At 37.6% G+C, this 15,505-nt stretch overlaps 2 protein-coding genes across 3 annotated transcripts; one reads left to right on the forward strand and one right to left on the reverse strand.

The window, feature by feature from the left end:
- Positions 1-8: 8 nt before the first annotated feature.
- cntd1 (cyclin N-terminal domain containing 1) lies at positions 9-7,559 on the forward strand. 2 transcript variants are annotated; one of them, XM_085171062.1, is made up of 8 exons: positions 9-377; positions 4,165-4,240; positions 4,353-4,524; positions 4,616-4,778; positions 4,867-5,011; positions 6,355-6,450; positions 7,074-7,164; positions 7,305-7,559. In XM_085171062.1, exons 1-8 carry the CDS (start codon positions 203-205, stop codon positions 7,419-7,421), a joined length of 1,035 nt encoding a protein of 344 aa, XP_085027188.1. In that variant the 5' UTR covers positions 9-202; the 3' UTR covers positions 7,422-7,559. The 2 variants fall into 2 exon arrangements, with proteins under 2 accessions (XP_085027188.1, XP_085027189.1); XM_085171063.1 differs by lacking the exon at positions 6,355-6,450 and having other exon boundaries at positions 23-377.
- A 90-nt stretch (positions 7,560-7,649) lies between these two features.
- On the reverse strand, positions 7,650-13,173 carry LOC146512379 (uncharacterized). Its single transcript, XM_085171059.1, has 9 exons — positions 13,048-13,173; positions 11,307-11,367; positions 11,113-11,217; positions 10,840-11,011; positions 9,806-10,664; positions 9,139-9,320; positions 8,564-8,667; positions 8,362-8,466; positions 7,650-7,791 (listed from the first exon to the last, which is right to left on the reverse strand). Exons 2-9 carry the CDS (start codon positions 11,346-11,348, stop codon positions 7,702-7,704), a joined length of 1,659 nt encoding a protein of 552 aa, XP_085027185.1. The 5' UTR covers positions 11,349-11,367; positions 13,048-13,173; the 3' UTR covers positions 7,650-7,701.
- Between the last annotated feature and the right edge of the window lie 2,332 nt (positions 13,174-15,505).

Raw genomic sequence — 15,505 nt, forward strand, 5'->3', positions numbered from 1 at the left:
GTCGCAGAGGTAGTTTTTGGTTCCTGTTAGAAGACGGTCCTACGGAGGAAACATGCGGGAATAGCGCCATCTTTTGGAAAATATAAGACGCAGGTTATTTACTTATGGGTTTCTAGTTTTGAAAAAGTAAATACAACTTAAGCGTAGTCTGTCACATAAATGTAGCTGTCTGTCGTGCTCAGAGTAAGTTACTGAAGTTAAAATGGCGAAAAGATTATTTTTGTCTCCAAGTAAAAGTAACGTAGCAGGTGTAAAATTCGGGGAGGCCTCTTTTGACCTACTGACTGATTTTCTTGTAAATCTGGATAAAAGAAACAAAGATGACCTCCCGAGTTCAACGAAATATTGCGGGAATTTCAAAAATAAGAGAGTCATTGGTGAGTATTGCTCCGTTTTATTATTTTGTAAACATTTGTTTGAAGTCTTTATTCGTAACGGTAATTAAAAAAAATATATGCAAGATTTTCAGCTGGAATCACGTGAATAACCGTTTTTCTTTCCGTTATTGCTAACTGAAATTTATCAATGAGCCAAGTAGAACTTGTTTTATTATTATGTATTTCTTTATTTTTATTTGGATTTTTTAAACCTTCCTCCAGATTTCTGAGATTTTATATTTGTTTTGTTTAATTTTAGATGTGGTTGTTTTGTGTTTGCTGTTTTTTGTAGATTTTTAATGCTCACTATTATAGAGTTTTGTTTGTTTGTTTTGTTTCTTAACATGCCTCACAATTACGTATTGTTTATTTATATTTTTTTATGTTGTTTTCTCCTTTTTCATTACTTTAGTTTTTGTTATTTTATTAGTAATTTTTTCTTGTTGTTGTTGTTGTTTTGTAATGGTGGGTGAAGTTCAGAACATTATCGGATCTGCGTTGAGAGAATATAGTACACAAATTTGGGGTATATGAAGCATGCTATGTACTTCATATATCCCAAATTTGAGAATTTTCTGTGATAAAAACCACCAGGTCATTACATACCCTATAAAATAACTTAAGTGAAATCATATAACAAAATAAAACATAATAAGCCAGAACAAGTGAGTTATAAAATAATAATAAAATATAATAATTATAATAAATAAAGAAAATAACTCAAACAACTCAAATGTTAAAAATCAAATTAAGTTAAAATCTTAATACACTGAAATAATGTGACAAGAAAGAACATTTCAATTAAATGCTATTTTTGAAGCTGGAAAAAAAAGTTTAATAATAGCTCAGTAAATTCAATAAAGCAGGGGTTTCCAACTCCAGGCCTCAAGTGCCAGTGTGCTGCAGGTTTTAGATCTCACCCTGGGTCAACACACCTGAATCAAATGATTAGTTCATTACTAGGCCTCTGGAGAACTTCAAGACATGTTGAGGAGGTAATTTAACCATTTAAATCAGCTGTGCTGGATCAAGGACACATCTAAAACCTCCAAGACACCGGCCCTTGAGGCCTGGAGTTGGGCACCCCTGCAATGAAGCAAAATAAAACAGAAAAAAATGCTTACTAAAGTCCTTTAAAAGAAAAGGCACAGCAGAAGTATTATACAATGAAATATACTGCTAGCATAAGAGAGAACAGCTGGCTCTCTGCTAGACAGATGTGTTGTAAAGAGCCACAATACAAACACAACACTTTGTGAGGCCAACTGTCTTTTTATAGTCTTGTAAACATCCAATAAACAAGTGCTAAAGCAAACTGAGGCTGACTTCAATGACAAACTTGTCCAAACTGTCAAAAACTAAACTAAAATCATTATGTATGTTTGGATTGCTTTTATTTAGTATTCTAAGTAAACAAAACATCTTTGTTTAATTAATAAACATCTATTTATTAATTAAACTAAATCAGGTTTTTAACATGTTTTTACTCCTATAGTTGTTCATTTAGTTTTAGTTAACTGTAGTGACCTTGCTCAGATAAAAAATAATGTTAAAAAATAGTCCAGATGAAAATAATGCACACTTAAAGTAAAACTGCAGCATATCATCCATGATAGATAAACTACTATAAACCACTACTGTGTACACACTAGACTTACAGCAGAGTGTCTTTTGTGTATTTCAAGCCTTTGGGGTGAAGTCTGTCTTTTGTCAGCAGGTAGTGACTAAGCTGTGTAGGACTACCTCTGAATGGCCCACTAAGCCTCATTGCACCCTGTAATCACTCTGAAGTCTTTCATACATCTGGATCTGTGAACCCTGTCATTATGGAGGTCGATTCACAATATAAACTCCTTGAGGCAGCTGAGTCTACCATCTAGGAGCATCTCCGCAGACAAATCCTGTGAGAGAGGATCAGGAGGAGCAATGGAAAACAGTGATAATAACTTTTAATGAATCCATATGCTTCCTTGTAGCCCACAAATTGGCTAAAATACCGTTTATATGGCAAGATTTATGGGAACAGCCTTGTGAGGTGTGCTTATCAGTGTTGGTTTCACCTGTTATTGTCAAATGTTGCAGAGATGAGGGCCTAAATGTAAAGTCTCAAGTAGGCAAAGGGAAACTTAAAGCAAGCCATTTATTAAGTTGCTTTAAATCCAAAAGATGCAGCATTAGGTTCAAAACTGAAAACTAACCTGCTAAAACCTTAAATCTAAAAACACACTAAGGCTGGAAAGCAGGTAGAGACTGTATATACACAGGCAGGCAATTTGGAAAGGTAGAGACAGCTGGGGAGAAAGACACAGCTGAATTAAATCACAGAGTACAAGAAAAGGGGATGTTAAATTAAAACAGAAGGTGGGATGGCTTAATAGCATAAAACACAAATACATAATACACAGAGAATGCAGAGAAGTTAATAATAACTTCCAAATTATATTTTTAAAATGATGAAATGCAAGGTTTGAAACAGAGATACTAAAAATGGACAGTTTATTTCTAAATCTTGTCACGTTTGAGTCATAATACCTCAAATACCTTTGCAGATCCTCTACATGTACATGTAATGAATGTGGAAATTGTACTTTTTTTTCTTAAGAAAGCTTAGCTTGTTTATCATATGTTGTATGAATGAACTGTCCATAATTTTAAGACTAAAGGAAATGGAAACATTTGGAGATTTTTTTTATGGTTTATTTATCTCACAGGTTATGTAACTTGTAGTGGTCCAGCTGACATGAAATCAAATTGGGCTCTATGTGGCCTATGAGGTAAAATTACCTTCAAACTATTCTCTTATTTATTCTATTTCTTATTCTATTTCTAAGAATAAGGACCCCACCCATCCTAAACTTATTTTGGACACTTCTATCCATAACCTTATTCTTTTGTTATCTATCCAGATCTAATGAATTTATGCAAGGGCTGGAATGTGGATTAAAGCTAGAACTACTTTCCACATCTTCAAACTGTATCTGCAAAAACTGGCACCCAAATGTGCATGATGCCAGGTTTATGCTGGTGCCAGCGTGACAGGATGTGAACATTGATGCTTTCCCCCCTCAGCTGGATGCTTCTTTTACTTGTCTGATTTAGATTTGAGAAGAAAATAGTTCCTCTGTGCAACTCCAAAGGATAGTAATAATAATGTGTTAGTCCCCGTAGGGAAATTACTCCTCTGCATTTAACCTATTCACCCAGTGAGGCAGTGGGCAGCCACCAGTGCAGCGCCCAGGGAGCAGTGTGTAGGGACAGTACTTTGCTCAGGGGTACCTCAGGGTAGCTGTTCAGTGGATTCAAACCCCTAACCTTCCAATCATGGGGCAACCACTTTACCTACTGAGCTATCCCTGCCCCTTTTTCTTTTCTTTTTTTTCTTTTTAAAATAATAATAGACATAGCTTTATAGGATTAAAAAAAGTGTGGCCAACCCAGAATTCCTCTAAACCCCCAAATTTAAATATCTATAACAATTTCTCCAGCTCCAAAAGACTTTCAGTCCTATAGTTGTTTATGGGGAAAGAGCTCTGATCTCTGTAAATAACTTCCTGAGGACTTTATGGGCTAAACCACTAGGTAGACGTCTCTGCAGCCAAGATATCTTAAACTGGGGAACTCACATCAAACTCGTATAGATTTCTAAACACCACTACAGGTCAGAGGAAACATTGGTACATTTGAATTTGGGGTTAAGTGTCCCTTTAACGAACACATGACGTTGCTTCTAAATTATTTTGAATGTTTTATGTTTTGCTCTTGTGCCTTCCTCTCCTGTGTTACTCAGAGTACATCTTACTGATAACTAAAGAACTGAGACTGGATCCGCTGGCTGGTTACCACGCTGTTGAATTACTTCAAAGGTATGATTGAGCAGCACATGTAACCTTCCCTGTTGGTTAAACCCTGCGTATTACTGGTTTTAGTTAGTGTACTGTCACTTATAATAATAATTATAATCATTATCTTTGCCAGGTTCATGGTCAAATACATCGAAGATTTCATAACCGCACCCACACCTAAAGGTGCAACTTCTAATCATCCGAGAAGTTATGAGGATGCTGTTTATAACAAACTGAAGGACAAATTCCCGCTGATCATCTTCTCCTGTGTTCAGCTTGCGAGCAAACTGTCTCTGCACAGTCATGCAAGTTCTGCCTTGCCAATGATTACTTATGTCAGTTACCCTGAGATCGCAAATAGAATAATCTTGCATATTTCTTCCACACCTTTTGCAGATGATTGACAACAATACTGCTGTACACTTTCTACACTCAGTCGGCTGCACTGTATCCAAACGGGCTCTCCTGGAATCAGAGCTGATGGTCTTGAAAGGGCTTAAATTCAGACTAAATGTCTTCAACCCACTGACTTATGTGGAAATACTTCTGGAAGTTCTCGGTAAGGGTCCATGTATGCACAGAAAAGTTTATTACATATTATAAATATTAATGTCAGTGCTTTGAGATGATTGCATAAACTCTTGTAGGACACAATGAGCCATCAGTCCCTTTGAAGCACCTTTATCACTACTGCCACCATGTTCTCCAGTTTATCAGCCTGGAGAGGACTGCCATCTATGAAACCTTGTTAATGGCAACCACTGAGTGTGTCAGCCCATCCAGGGAACAGAGGTATTAGATTTGGCTTTAAGAAAATATTTCTGATAGATGGTAGAATGGACATGCAGCTTTGGAGAACATTCAAAGGTCAGATGGTCCAATCACTTTTCTGTGACCTTGATGGGAAATAATGTCATGAGATCCATTAAAGATCTGAAGAATTCATAAGGACACAGGGAAAGAGAACCACAGTGAACCTCAGAGAATCTGACTGCACTTGCATTAGCTGCTTAGTGTGTGAATGTGAGTGTGTGCCAGTGTGTGAATGTGAGTGTGAATGGGTGGATGACTGAATGTAGTGTAAAGCGCTTTGGGGTCCTTAAGGACTAGAAAAGCGCTATACAAATGCAGGCCATTTAATAATGTGGTTTTTGACGTTAAGACAGCAATGTGCTGAAATCTGACTACAAAAGATTCACCCTATCTAATTTGCCCTTTTCACTGTCCTTATAATACTGTTTTATACAGCTCATATAATAGAGAAACTGTGAAAATATGACTTCATTACTGAAGTTATAAATTTAAATAAAAAGGAATAAATGGCCTATAAAGTGAAATGAAATGTTTGTTACCCTGAGATTACTTTCTCATCCCATCAGCTCATATTTCCAGATCCAGTGTAATTTTTGCCGATATTAAGGCTTTCTCTGACTGAAGTTAAAAAAAATTCATCGCAATCATAAAGGTTGGCAATATAGCAGCAATTAAACTGAGGACATAACTGACTGAGTTAGCAAACTGAATTACAATAAACCTTAAATAGCTCATAATCCTGATTTAAAGACCCGTTTCCTTTTTTTTTTTTTTTTTTTACCTTTTTCAAAACTTTGCAGGTTATGGCACAAAGTTGAACATACAATTAAACAACATTTACATGATCTGCATTACTTACATCATTCATATTGATCCTTTGGTCTGATAATGTATTGCTGTGAATTATGGGACAGCTTTATCTGCTTTCCTTTCATAAAGCTTCTCTGCTGAAGGAGGTAATACAGGAAGCCCTGAAGCGCCATTCTTTAGTATTTAGAGAATTTGATCAGCTCTTTTTTGGTTGCCACACAGATAGTTCAGTGTCACTTCACTTAATTCAAAAGCCTACAGCTCGTCAGGCCAACTAGTGTTCATAATAATTTAGGATGTTGCATCAGAAATGGAGTCTTGTTTCCATCCATTTTGTTCTGCTTATCCAGTTTAGAGGGTGAGAGATGCGGTACAGTACACACTGGACAGGTCAGCAATCTGTTGCAGGGCTAACACAGAGAAACAGCCAACCATCATACTCACATTCACACCTACAGTCAATTTAAAAATACCCATTAACCTAACCCCATGTATGTGTTTGGACTGTGGAGGAACCTAGAGTACCCACACAGACACAGGGGGAACATGCAGACTCCGCACAGAGGCCCCAGGCTGGATCTGAACCCTTCTTGTCCTCTTGCTTGCAAGTAAAAACAAAAACAAAACCCCAACATTTTTTGCCATCCACCTCAAAATCTCTGGTTACTTACTGAAAATTTAAATTTAATTCAACTTAGTGATTTTCTCTCAAGTTTGAGTTATTTACCTGAAATTTTGAGACTGTGTTTTCTAAACTGTGTAATCTATTTTTTTAAACAATGCTGGGAGTGAAAAAAATAATATTTGTAATTAATCAACTAAAGCTGAAAGCTGAAAGACTTAATGCCACAACAGACTGATGTCAGTATAGAAAATTACCCATCCACTGTTTTTGATTTTGTGTGATTTAATACAGCGGTCCCCAACCTTTTTTGCGCCACGGACCGGTTTATGCCCGACAATATTTTCATGGACCGGCTTTTAAGGTGTCGCGGATAAATACAACAAAATAAAACTAGTACCGGTACCGAAAAAAAGAAAGTTTAACTGAGTAAACGATAAAAATGATAACAAAATAACGCTGAAAACCGATAAAAACCCTGAAAACTATACATTTCACACCTGAGCCTCAACTCTGGCGGCCCGGTACCAAACGACTCACGGACCGGTTCGAGGCCCGGGGGTTGGGGACCGCTGATTTAATATGTCATCAATCATTTGTGAAAACCAGGGAACAATTTGTACCAGTGACTGAAGACTGCATGCTCCTGGGTGTTGGTGTCATCGCTGTGGCTGCATTCATCCTCAGAAAGTGGGAACAGGTAAAGTAAAACCTCTTTTTTTATATTACACCTACAACAGAAATTGTTGTCACTGTAAAGGTTCAAATAACCTTTTTAAGTCACCTACTTGATTTCAATTAAATTAAATCTGAATCTAATCTAACTGTGTTTAACTGTAGGTAGTTGGAGAACTGAGCCACATCACAAGAATCTCAAAGAGAAGCATCACTGATTTCGCTCACGCGACTTTGGTGCACATTGTTGGCATCAGCTCCAGTGTCACTCCACTCTCATGACTGGCATGAGAAGAAAAAAATCTGTGTGCTGCAATAAAATGTCACCTAAACAAATAAAAAAATCACTAAAGATTGGCGATGTTGCCAAAGTGTTAGAAACACTGTTAACTGTTCATTCTGTAAAGCCAAATAAATAAAAAGAGATTAGAGCTGTGGAAATACAATTGATTTAGTTTCAAATACTGTTACAGCCTTACTATGCTGCTGACACGTATCCACTCGCTTAAATTTGATGCACTGCATTTTATTATAACACTCAAATATGGATTTGAGCTGGGGATCAAATGCCCATTAACATTTGAAGGTTCCTCCTCATCTTTCTTCTTGTCATTAGGCAGGCAAACACGCAGGGAATGAACATCAATCGCATCTGCAGAAAGAAATAAAAAACTGAGTTGCTGTAGAGAGAACCCAAAATCTTCAAATGTGTTAACATTTATGCTTTGGGATGAAACTGACATCTTCTTGTGTGTAGTAAATTTAAATGAGGCAGATGAAAAACAAAAATGCAGAGTAAAACAAAAACAGGAAGGAATACAAAGGACCAAAGATGATGGGAAGATTATATAAATAGATATAAATAGAGGGTGAATTACAAAACATGACCCAGGTAGCAAAAGGTCACAAGTGGAGACAACCCCCAAAAAACACACAAGAACACAAACCATCAGAGGAAACCAGGACATAACAGAGATAAATAACTTATAATGTAATAATTATGTAATAATAATAATAATAGTAATAATAATGTGAAAACTAACACTTAACATGAAGACAGAGACAGTGGGACAAGACAAGGCACCAGGAATTAGGAAAAGCTAGAACCACAAAGTGGCACAGCAAAACAGAGACAATATTAGCACAATGACACATCCCTTTTATGCAAAAACATAAATAATTAAAGAAAGTGAAAAATAAAACATTAAGATTGTATAGTTACCCAGAGCGGCTGGGAGTTAAATGTGGATAGATATAGTACAGTTCCTGAGATGATCATGATATCCACTATATCTGACACATCAGAGCGTCCAGTGATGCCATCACCCTGAAACAGATGGGGAAGGACAAAGTGCAGTCATGTAATTATAGTTTGAATTTTTCAAAAGCCTGTTTTTTCTTTTTTATTCTTTTTCTCAGTTTACCTGTCGAATTCTCACGTAACAGTCCTTCAAGTTAAACACGTTTGGGTCCACGACTACCCTCCCCATACAAATTTCACATCTTTGGACAGCACGGAAAGATAACCCTGGAAATACACACACATCGTAACTAAACATATTGACCATAATACCACCGTATAGCTTTTCCTTTTGCAGGCAACTTTTTGGGGGGGCTATACCAGCAGACACAGTGGAAACAACAACATTATCTTCCTGGTTAAACCTGGCCTGAACCATAGAAAGATTCATTAAGAGGTCCAGTCAGGCGGGGGGGAAAAAGGAACATCAATCAGATTATTGCACTGAAGACATTACGAGCATATGTTTCTTGCAGGATGATAAATGGGCTCCAGTGTAGGAGGTCTTGCCAGGGCTGCAGTTTTGATATTGTTATTCCTCTTTCAGTAGAGAACATTATTTAATTTTGTTCTAATCAATATTATAGGTAATTGGATAATATGAAAGAACTTTTTTTGCTGAAAAAATAGCATGTTGAAATGGCAAATTTCACCATTCATATAGAAAATTCAGCTTTTTAATTTTAGCTGCCTACCAACCTGCGTGGATTTTGGCCTTGAGCCATGTTTTCAGGCAGTCCAAGTGTATGAAGAGCAGACTTCCTGAACACAGGCAGGGTGACAACAATGGGTTGTTCGGTGACACATCACTGCTGTAGCAGATCCGGCATTGGTCTTTCCCTTTTTCCTCCTCATTGTCCTGCAATGGCTCCTCTAACATCCTACAGGTAGCAGGAGATGATATATCACATTAGACAATATGTCTTAATGGGAACCTGTTATGTTTGACTCCACATACTCTCATACATATACTGTTATATATGGTGGAATCTCATTTTAACAAGGGCCAGCGTTTTGAATATTTAAATCAGTATAGTTACAACTGCTCTGAATGCTGCTAACAGATGAAGTCCATAAACAGCAGCCAAAAAAACTGTTCAAAAGCAGGGACAAAGAGGTTAAAATGTCCTGTTTTACACATGGGATGAACTAAAGGGGCTCCAACAAGGTCCAGTATAAGATTTTGAATATTTTGAATCATTAAAAGCTTCTCTAGTGGTGGAGCTGAAAAAGTTCTCTAAATTTCCAGTTAAGTAACGGCTAATCAGTGTATTCCAAAGACAGACATATTAACAATTGAAACATCCTGCAAGATTATCTAAAATTTGGTTGTAGATCACCTAATGTGTTTGTAAAAGTAATTCACCTCTTTTTGAATCTGGATAACATCTGTCCATCGCAGTCTTTTGGAGATGGGGGCACTTCAGCAGCAGCAGCCCCTTGGCACTCTTGATTCTGTGGAAGTGCTTCACTTTCACCAGCTGTCATCATAATGGAGGTTTTAGAGGTATATGGACCTCTTCTTTTAATACGAGACCGCAGTGTGTTGGCATTGCTGGTTCTATTCTGAAAAGCACCATCCTCCATGTTGCCCACACAGGTCTGCCTTTGAGAGAGGCCTGAGCTGAGTAAGGAGGGAGGACATTGCTTTGTCCCCTGAGTACAAGCTGAAAAGCCCGTGTTGACTTTGCCAGGTGGTGTCGGCATCACATGAGGTGACCTTCTTTGTTTTAGGAGAGGAGTGACACTGCATCCGTCACTGCTAAGAGGAGTTCCACTCAGGACTGCTGACATACTTAACTGTGACCTGAAAGACTGCCGTCTAAGCGGGCTGTGAGAGCAGCCAGCAGAGACTGAACTTGACTGACGTGCTGTTTTCGAAAAGGTGATCGAATCACTCTCTCTACGTGTGTGCTGCCAGGAATCTGTTAAGCTGCCATCTGCCTCCACCTCAGATTCACCAGACAATACATTCAATATGCGGCGATGTAGGAGAGCGATGGTGTCTCCCTGGAAGTTGTCCAGAGTTTCAGCACTGGAGGGGAGCTCAAACTCTGCGATTTGCCCGTAGCTTGTTCTGTTGAAAAGGTGGTTCATATTGTTCCTGCTCTTCAGGATGTCTTGGCTTTGTATTTGTTTACACGCTTCCCTGTGGGTAGATCCATTTAATACAGCATCTTTCACAAGCTTAGACCTGTGCTTGATGTGATACGGGACATTGTGTGCTATATTATGGTGAGAAAGGAAAATAAATTAAACATATTGGTTTGGAATGAAAACATTTTGGATATCAAATAACAACTAATATTATAAAATAAATAAATAAAACACAGGGTAGTTAGAAAACCGGTCCAGGTCCTGCTACAACCTGCAGCACAAAATGCATTCTAGAAAACTTACATCTGGATGCCAGTGGGGGCTTTCCACAGTGGGGCATTTTTGAAGTCACTGCCAGCTCTGCACTCATGCTCTGGGATACGCTGGAAAAAGCTTGACGGCGGGACACTGAGGCTTTGTTCAGAGGGTTCTCTGGCTCAGATGAAGCACACTTCCCAAAGCCGTGGGGGGCCAACTACAGGTGGCAAACAGAGAGGTTGCTGGAGAGTGAGACTTTTGGAAAGCTGAGCTACTCAAGAGGGATATCGGATGTTCCTGTTTTGAAAATGTTCTTACCTTCGGGGCTTCCCTTGCAGCTGACACTGAGTGCAATTGTGTGAAAATATTCAGCACGCCCGAAATATTTGCTTTCGTCTCCTGACTCCATCTTTGATAAAAATTCTGATAAAACAGATTCAATACAGTGGATGAGAAGGAAGGATATACAGCATGTCCGTATGAGTTTTTTTGTCGTGTACATCAAACTGTACCATGCTCTCAATCTGTAAATGTTTCCACCAAGAGGGCAGCATCACTCACAACGTGTTGACCCTGCAACACAACGGCAATGACAGTGAGAAATAGCATAAAAGCCAGTCTGAACATTTAAAGATAAGATAAGATAAAACTTTATTAATCCCTCGGGTGGGTTCCTCTGGGAAATTCGGTTTCCAAAAAAGCACAGCACCGACAGAAGTTACAGAGTTACAGAATATTATATATATATATATATATATATATATATATATATATATATATATATATATATATATATATATAAATACGAAGACATATATAGATAAAATATACAAAGGGGATAAATAGAATAAATAGGAATAAAAATAAAAATACAAGTGAATTGCACATTTCAAGTATGGAGTCTATTGCACCGTTGACTATTAACAAAAAGTATTGCACAAAAGGTAATTGCACAGTGAAGTGAAGAGGCACTACAGCTTAGTTGTTCCCCCCTCCTTTGTCCTCCTGTTTCCCCTCCCTCTCCCCTCCAGAGAGGAGTTAAACAGTCTGATGGCGTGATACAATCAGGTCTCAGTTACTATTATAGAAAACAAGGCCATAGCATGACATAATGTCTGTGCTGATAACAGTTCAATACCATGAATCCTTACTCACTCTCTCTGCTTAAATTTTTTAGTTTCTGTAAAAATTTTAAGCAGAGAGAGTGAGTAAACTTCCAGAAGTTAAACCTGAAATAAATTATCTGCTATTTATTGTAAATAAATAGCCTGTCTGGAAGGAGTCTGAATAGCAATTATACAATGAAATCATTTTTATTTTTAGATTTTAAGAGCAAGTAAATAAGCTGGACATCAAAAGCAGGTTTATTTTATGAGAGCAAAATACCTACGCTACACACTTCATCTGTTATACCTTATTTGCTTAATTCTTCCCATCACAGATTCAACAAGGTGCTGGAAACCTTCCTCAGAGACTTTGGTCCACAGTGACATGATAGCATTACAGTTAGTGCAGGTTTTTCAGATACACGTCCATAACATCAATCTCCCATTCCACCACATCCCAAAGATCATCTATTGGGTTGAGATACTGTGACTGTGGTGGTCATCTGAGTACAGTAAACTCATTATCATGTTTGAGAAACCAGTTTGAAATATTTAAGCTTTGTTACATGGTCCAATGTCCTGCTGGAGGAAGCCATCAAACGTTGTGTACACTGTCCTCCTTCTGATGCTCAGTTTTGAAATTCAGCGTGAGTGTATGCAAGCAAACACTCACCGTGTTTGCTTGCGTAAACGCACTGAGCTGCCGTGATTGTGATTGGCTAACAAGACATGTGTGTAACCAAAAATGTGAACAAGTGTCCCTAAGAGACTATTTTTCCACTCAGTGTGCACTTCAAAACTCCAAAGTTATTTTTCAAAATTGTTTTGTAATCACACTAAAGTTTAACATTGAACTTAACAAATGAACTTGGATTTACAAATGATGTTTAATAATTTTATTTAATAAGTAATACGTTAATAATTACCTCAGGCCTGCGCTTATTCACAAAGTATCACCATCACCAAAAGACAGACAGTAAATTTAAAAAAAAAAAGAAAAAAGACTTTGTTTCAAAGCGCCATACGAAACTTTTAAAACTTTATAAATACATTTTCAAAAGGTACATTTCAAACTTTTCATTCCCTTAACTTAAATATAACTACAATAATATAAAACATTACACATATGACACTTTTTTTGACTTACTTTGTACTCGGATAATGACGACTTTGTGCACAATACATCCACCACTGCGGTTTTTGTCCAAATGATACGTTTCCATCGAAACCAGAATCCGCAGCTGCGCGGTGGCTGGTGTCCAGTTCTAACCACGTGTTTCTAGACAGGGCAGGGAGTTTGATGTATGAAAATATTTCATTTTAGCGCTCTACGGGAAATAAAACCTGCATATGTGGACACGACGGTCAAATCTGATCAAAATCACTAGAATTCTTTAAGCGCTTCTCTCTGGCTGGATGTCATTTAAGACAAAGAGAATTCCTTGGTCCAAGCAAAGATGACAGTACAAGTACAAGCTAACTGCTTTGGAGCATAGTCAGTAATTTTAAAAATGTCAGTAATTTTATGCCTGAAAATGCGACCAAGATGGCTACTTATTGGCAAGTTTGTCTTTGATTATGATTAAATTAAAGCTTTAGCAAGACAAGTTCAAAGAGTTGTTGCAAAGCCAATATTCAACAGTTTTAGATTAACTGGAATAAACAGCTCATATATATATATTTTTTTTTCACACGTGACAGAGCTTCCGCCATTTTTTTCCCGGATGGCTGCAAACACGGAATATTTCACCTGTTCTGACTTCCTCTGTTTTGTTGATGTTTAGAAACAAATATTTCACATTTACATTCATCACTCCATGAGACCTATTGCTAGATATTTTCAGTCTAAGAAAACCACTTTCAGAATATTTTAGACCTGCCACTTCTTTTGTCCTCCACTTCCCCAGATTTTTTGAGGACACACTGCACATCATATACAAAAATGTCAAGCTTGCTGCTCATGCCCCTGTGGGGAACACCTTGTTGGTGCAAAAAATACTATTTTATGTCAAACTGTGTTGCCATTTTTTTTATTTTATTATTTTCTTCAACTAAAGAAAGCAACACAACACATTATGTGTTTTTGGACCAGGCTATCAGTAACTAAGTGACAAAATTTAAATCTGTGTCTAGACACAACACAGGATGATTCATTCAGTCCAGGATTTATTTATTTATTGTTGTCTCTGTGTCTTATATTGTTTGTATTATAGGTGATATGATTTAACTTTCATTCCAGCTACTTTTTCTATCCTCTTAAGCTTTTCCTTGCTTTACGCAAATGGCTTCAAATGATGGTGTTTATGTTTTATTCTTTTTAATTTAACATCTGAGACGACAGCTGGAAATTGTCTATTTGTCTACCATGAAAACATTTACAGTTTTAATGGATTACTTGTGAAGATATAAATAAACAATTGGACACACTTTTTCATCACTATAATGCACATAAAGTTTTGTTGTTGGGTTTAAAATAATTTTAGGTGCACTTGAGACTAATTGTTTTAGCCGGTATATTGTTTTATTGACAGTGCTGAAATAAAGCTTTCTTTCCTTTATGTGAGTTATAATATCGGCCAATCTGTAACTTCAAATTTGAAAATGTTTTGGCTCCTTTATGATACAAAACTCATGTGCAGCTGATAAAAGGATCTCTCACACTGGCATAACATCAGACAAATTTGAGGTGAGCTACAACCCCAGTAGATTAGCATAAGAAATCCAGGGCCAGCAGGTTCACTGAGCCACTCTCTTCCTTCTCTGGCTCCCCACAACTCTGCTGATCCCTCTGCAATCCTGTGTTAGTCCCAGTTAATCTTACCTCCTCTTGCAGTGGGCTCGAGTGGGCTCCACACTCACCTCTACTGTTTTCATTCTTTATATTCAGACAGACGGGAAAGTCCAGGGGAAGACAGAGATTAAGAAAGCTCTGGCAGGATTTGACTCAGTGCCAGTGGAAGCATATGTGTTTCTAGAGGTGAGGGGAGCGGTATCTGTGACCACTTCATCTATCACACTCTGTGTGAGTGCACTGTGGCAAAACCCCCCACACCAAAGCCAGTTTCCAGGGACCCCGTCAGGTATTTCTCATTACCAATTGGAGAGAGAATACCTTTTGTGTACAAATGTCTGTTTTGGCATGTTTGTTAGTTAGTGTGCATACTGATGGATGTGTTTAGTTACATGGCTTATAAGCTGAGAGAAATTATGTGTGGTAGAAAATGGTTGCTTTCTCTCTTAAAGACTGCTTAATTAGCCCTGACTGCAGATTTCTGGAATGATGCCGAGAATATGCCCCCCAATATTAATCCAGTCGAGACACAAAATAAATCGAGTTCTTGCAAAGAAAAACCCCTTTGCGAAATTATTAAACACTACAGCAGTACCTCAGACATGAGCAGGTCTTATTTTACTCACTTACTAATATTTTGAGTTCATACTGCCAAATCTAAAAATAAAATCTAAAATCTTTTGTGGTAAGCTTCATTATCAGTGGCACATGCAAACACGGTGTTATGATCTCAGTCTGCAGCTGAACAATATAACCTCTCAAAACAAGGACTAGTAAGTCAGTATCAAGGCTTTGTTTTTTTCCCCCCACATAA

Source organism: Neolamprologus multifasciatus, chromosome 8 (genome assembly GCF_963576455.1).
Source record: "Neolamprologus multifasciatus chromosome 8, fNeoMul1.2, whole genome shotgun sequence".
In the NCBI taxonomy this organism is placed as follows: Eukaryota; Metazoa; Chordata; class Actinopteri; order Cichliformes; family Cichlidae; genus Neolamprologus; species Neolamprologus multifasciatus.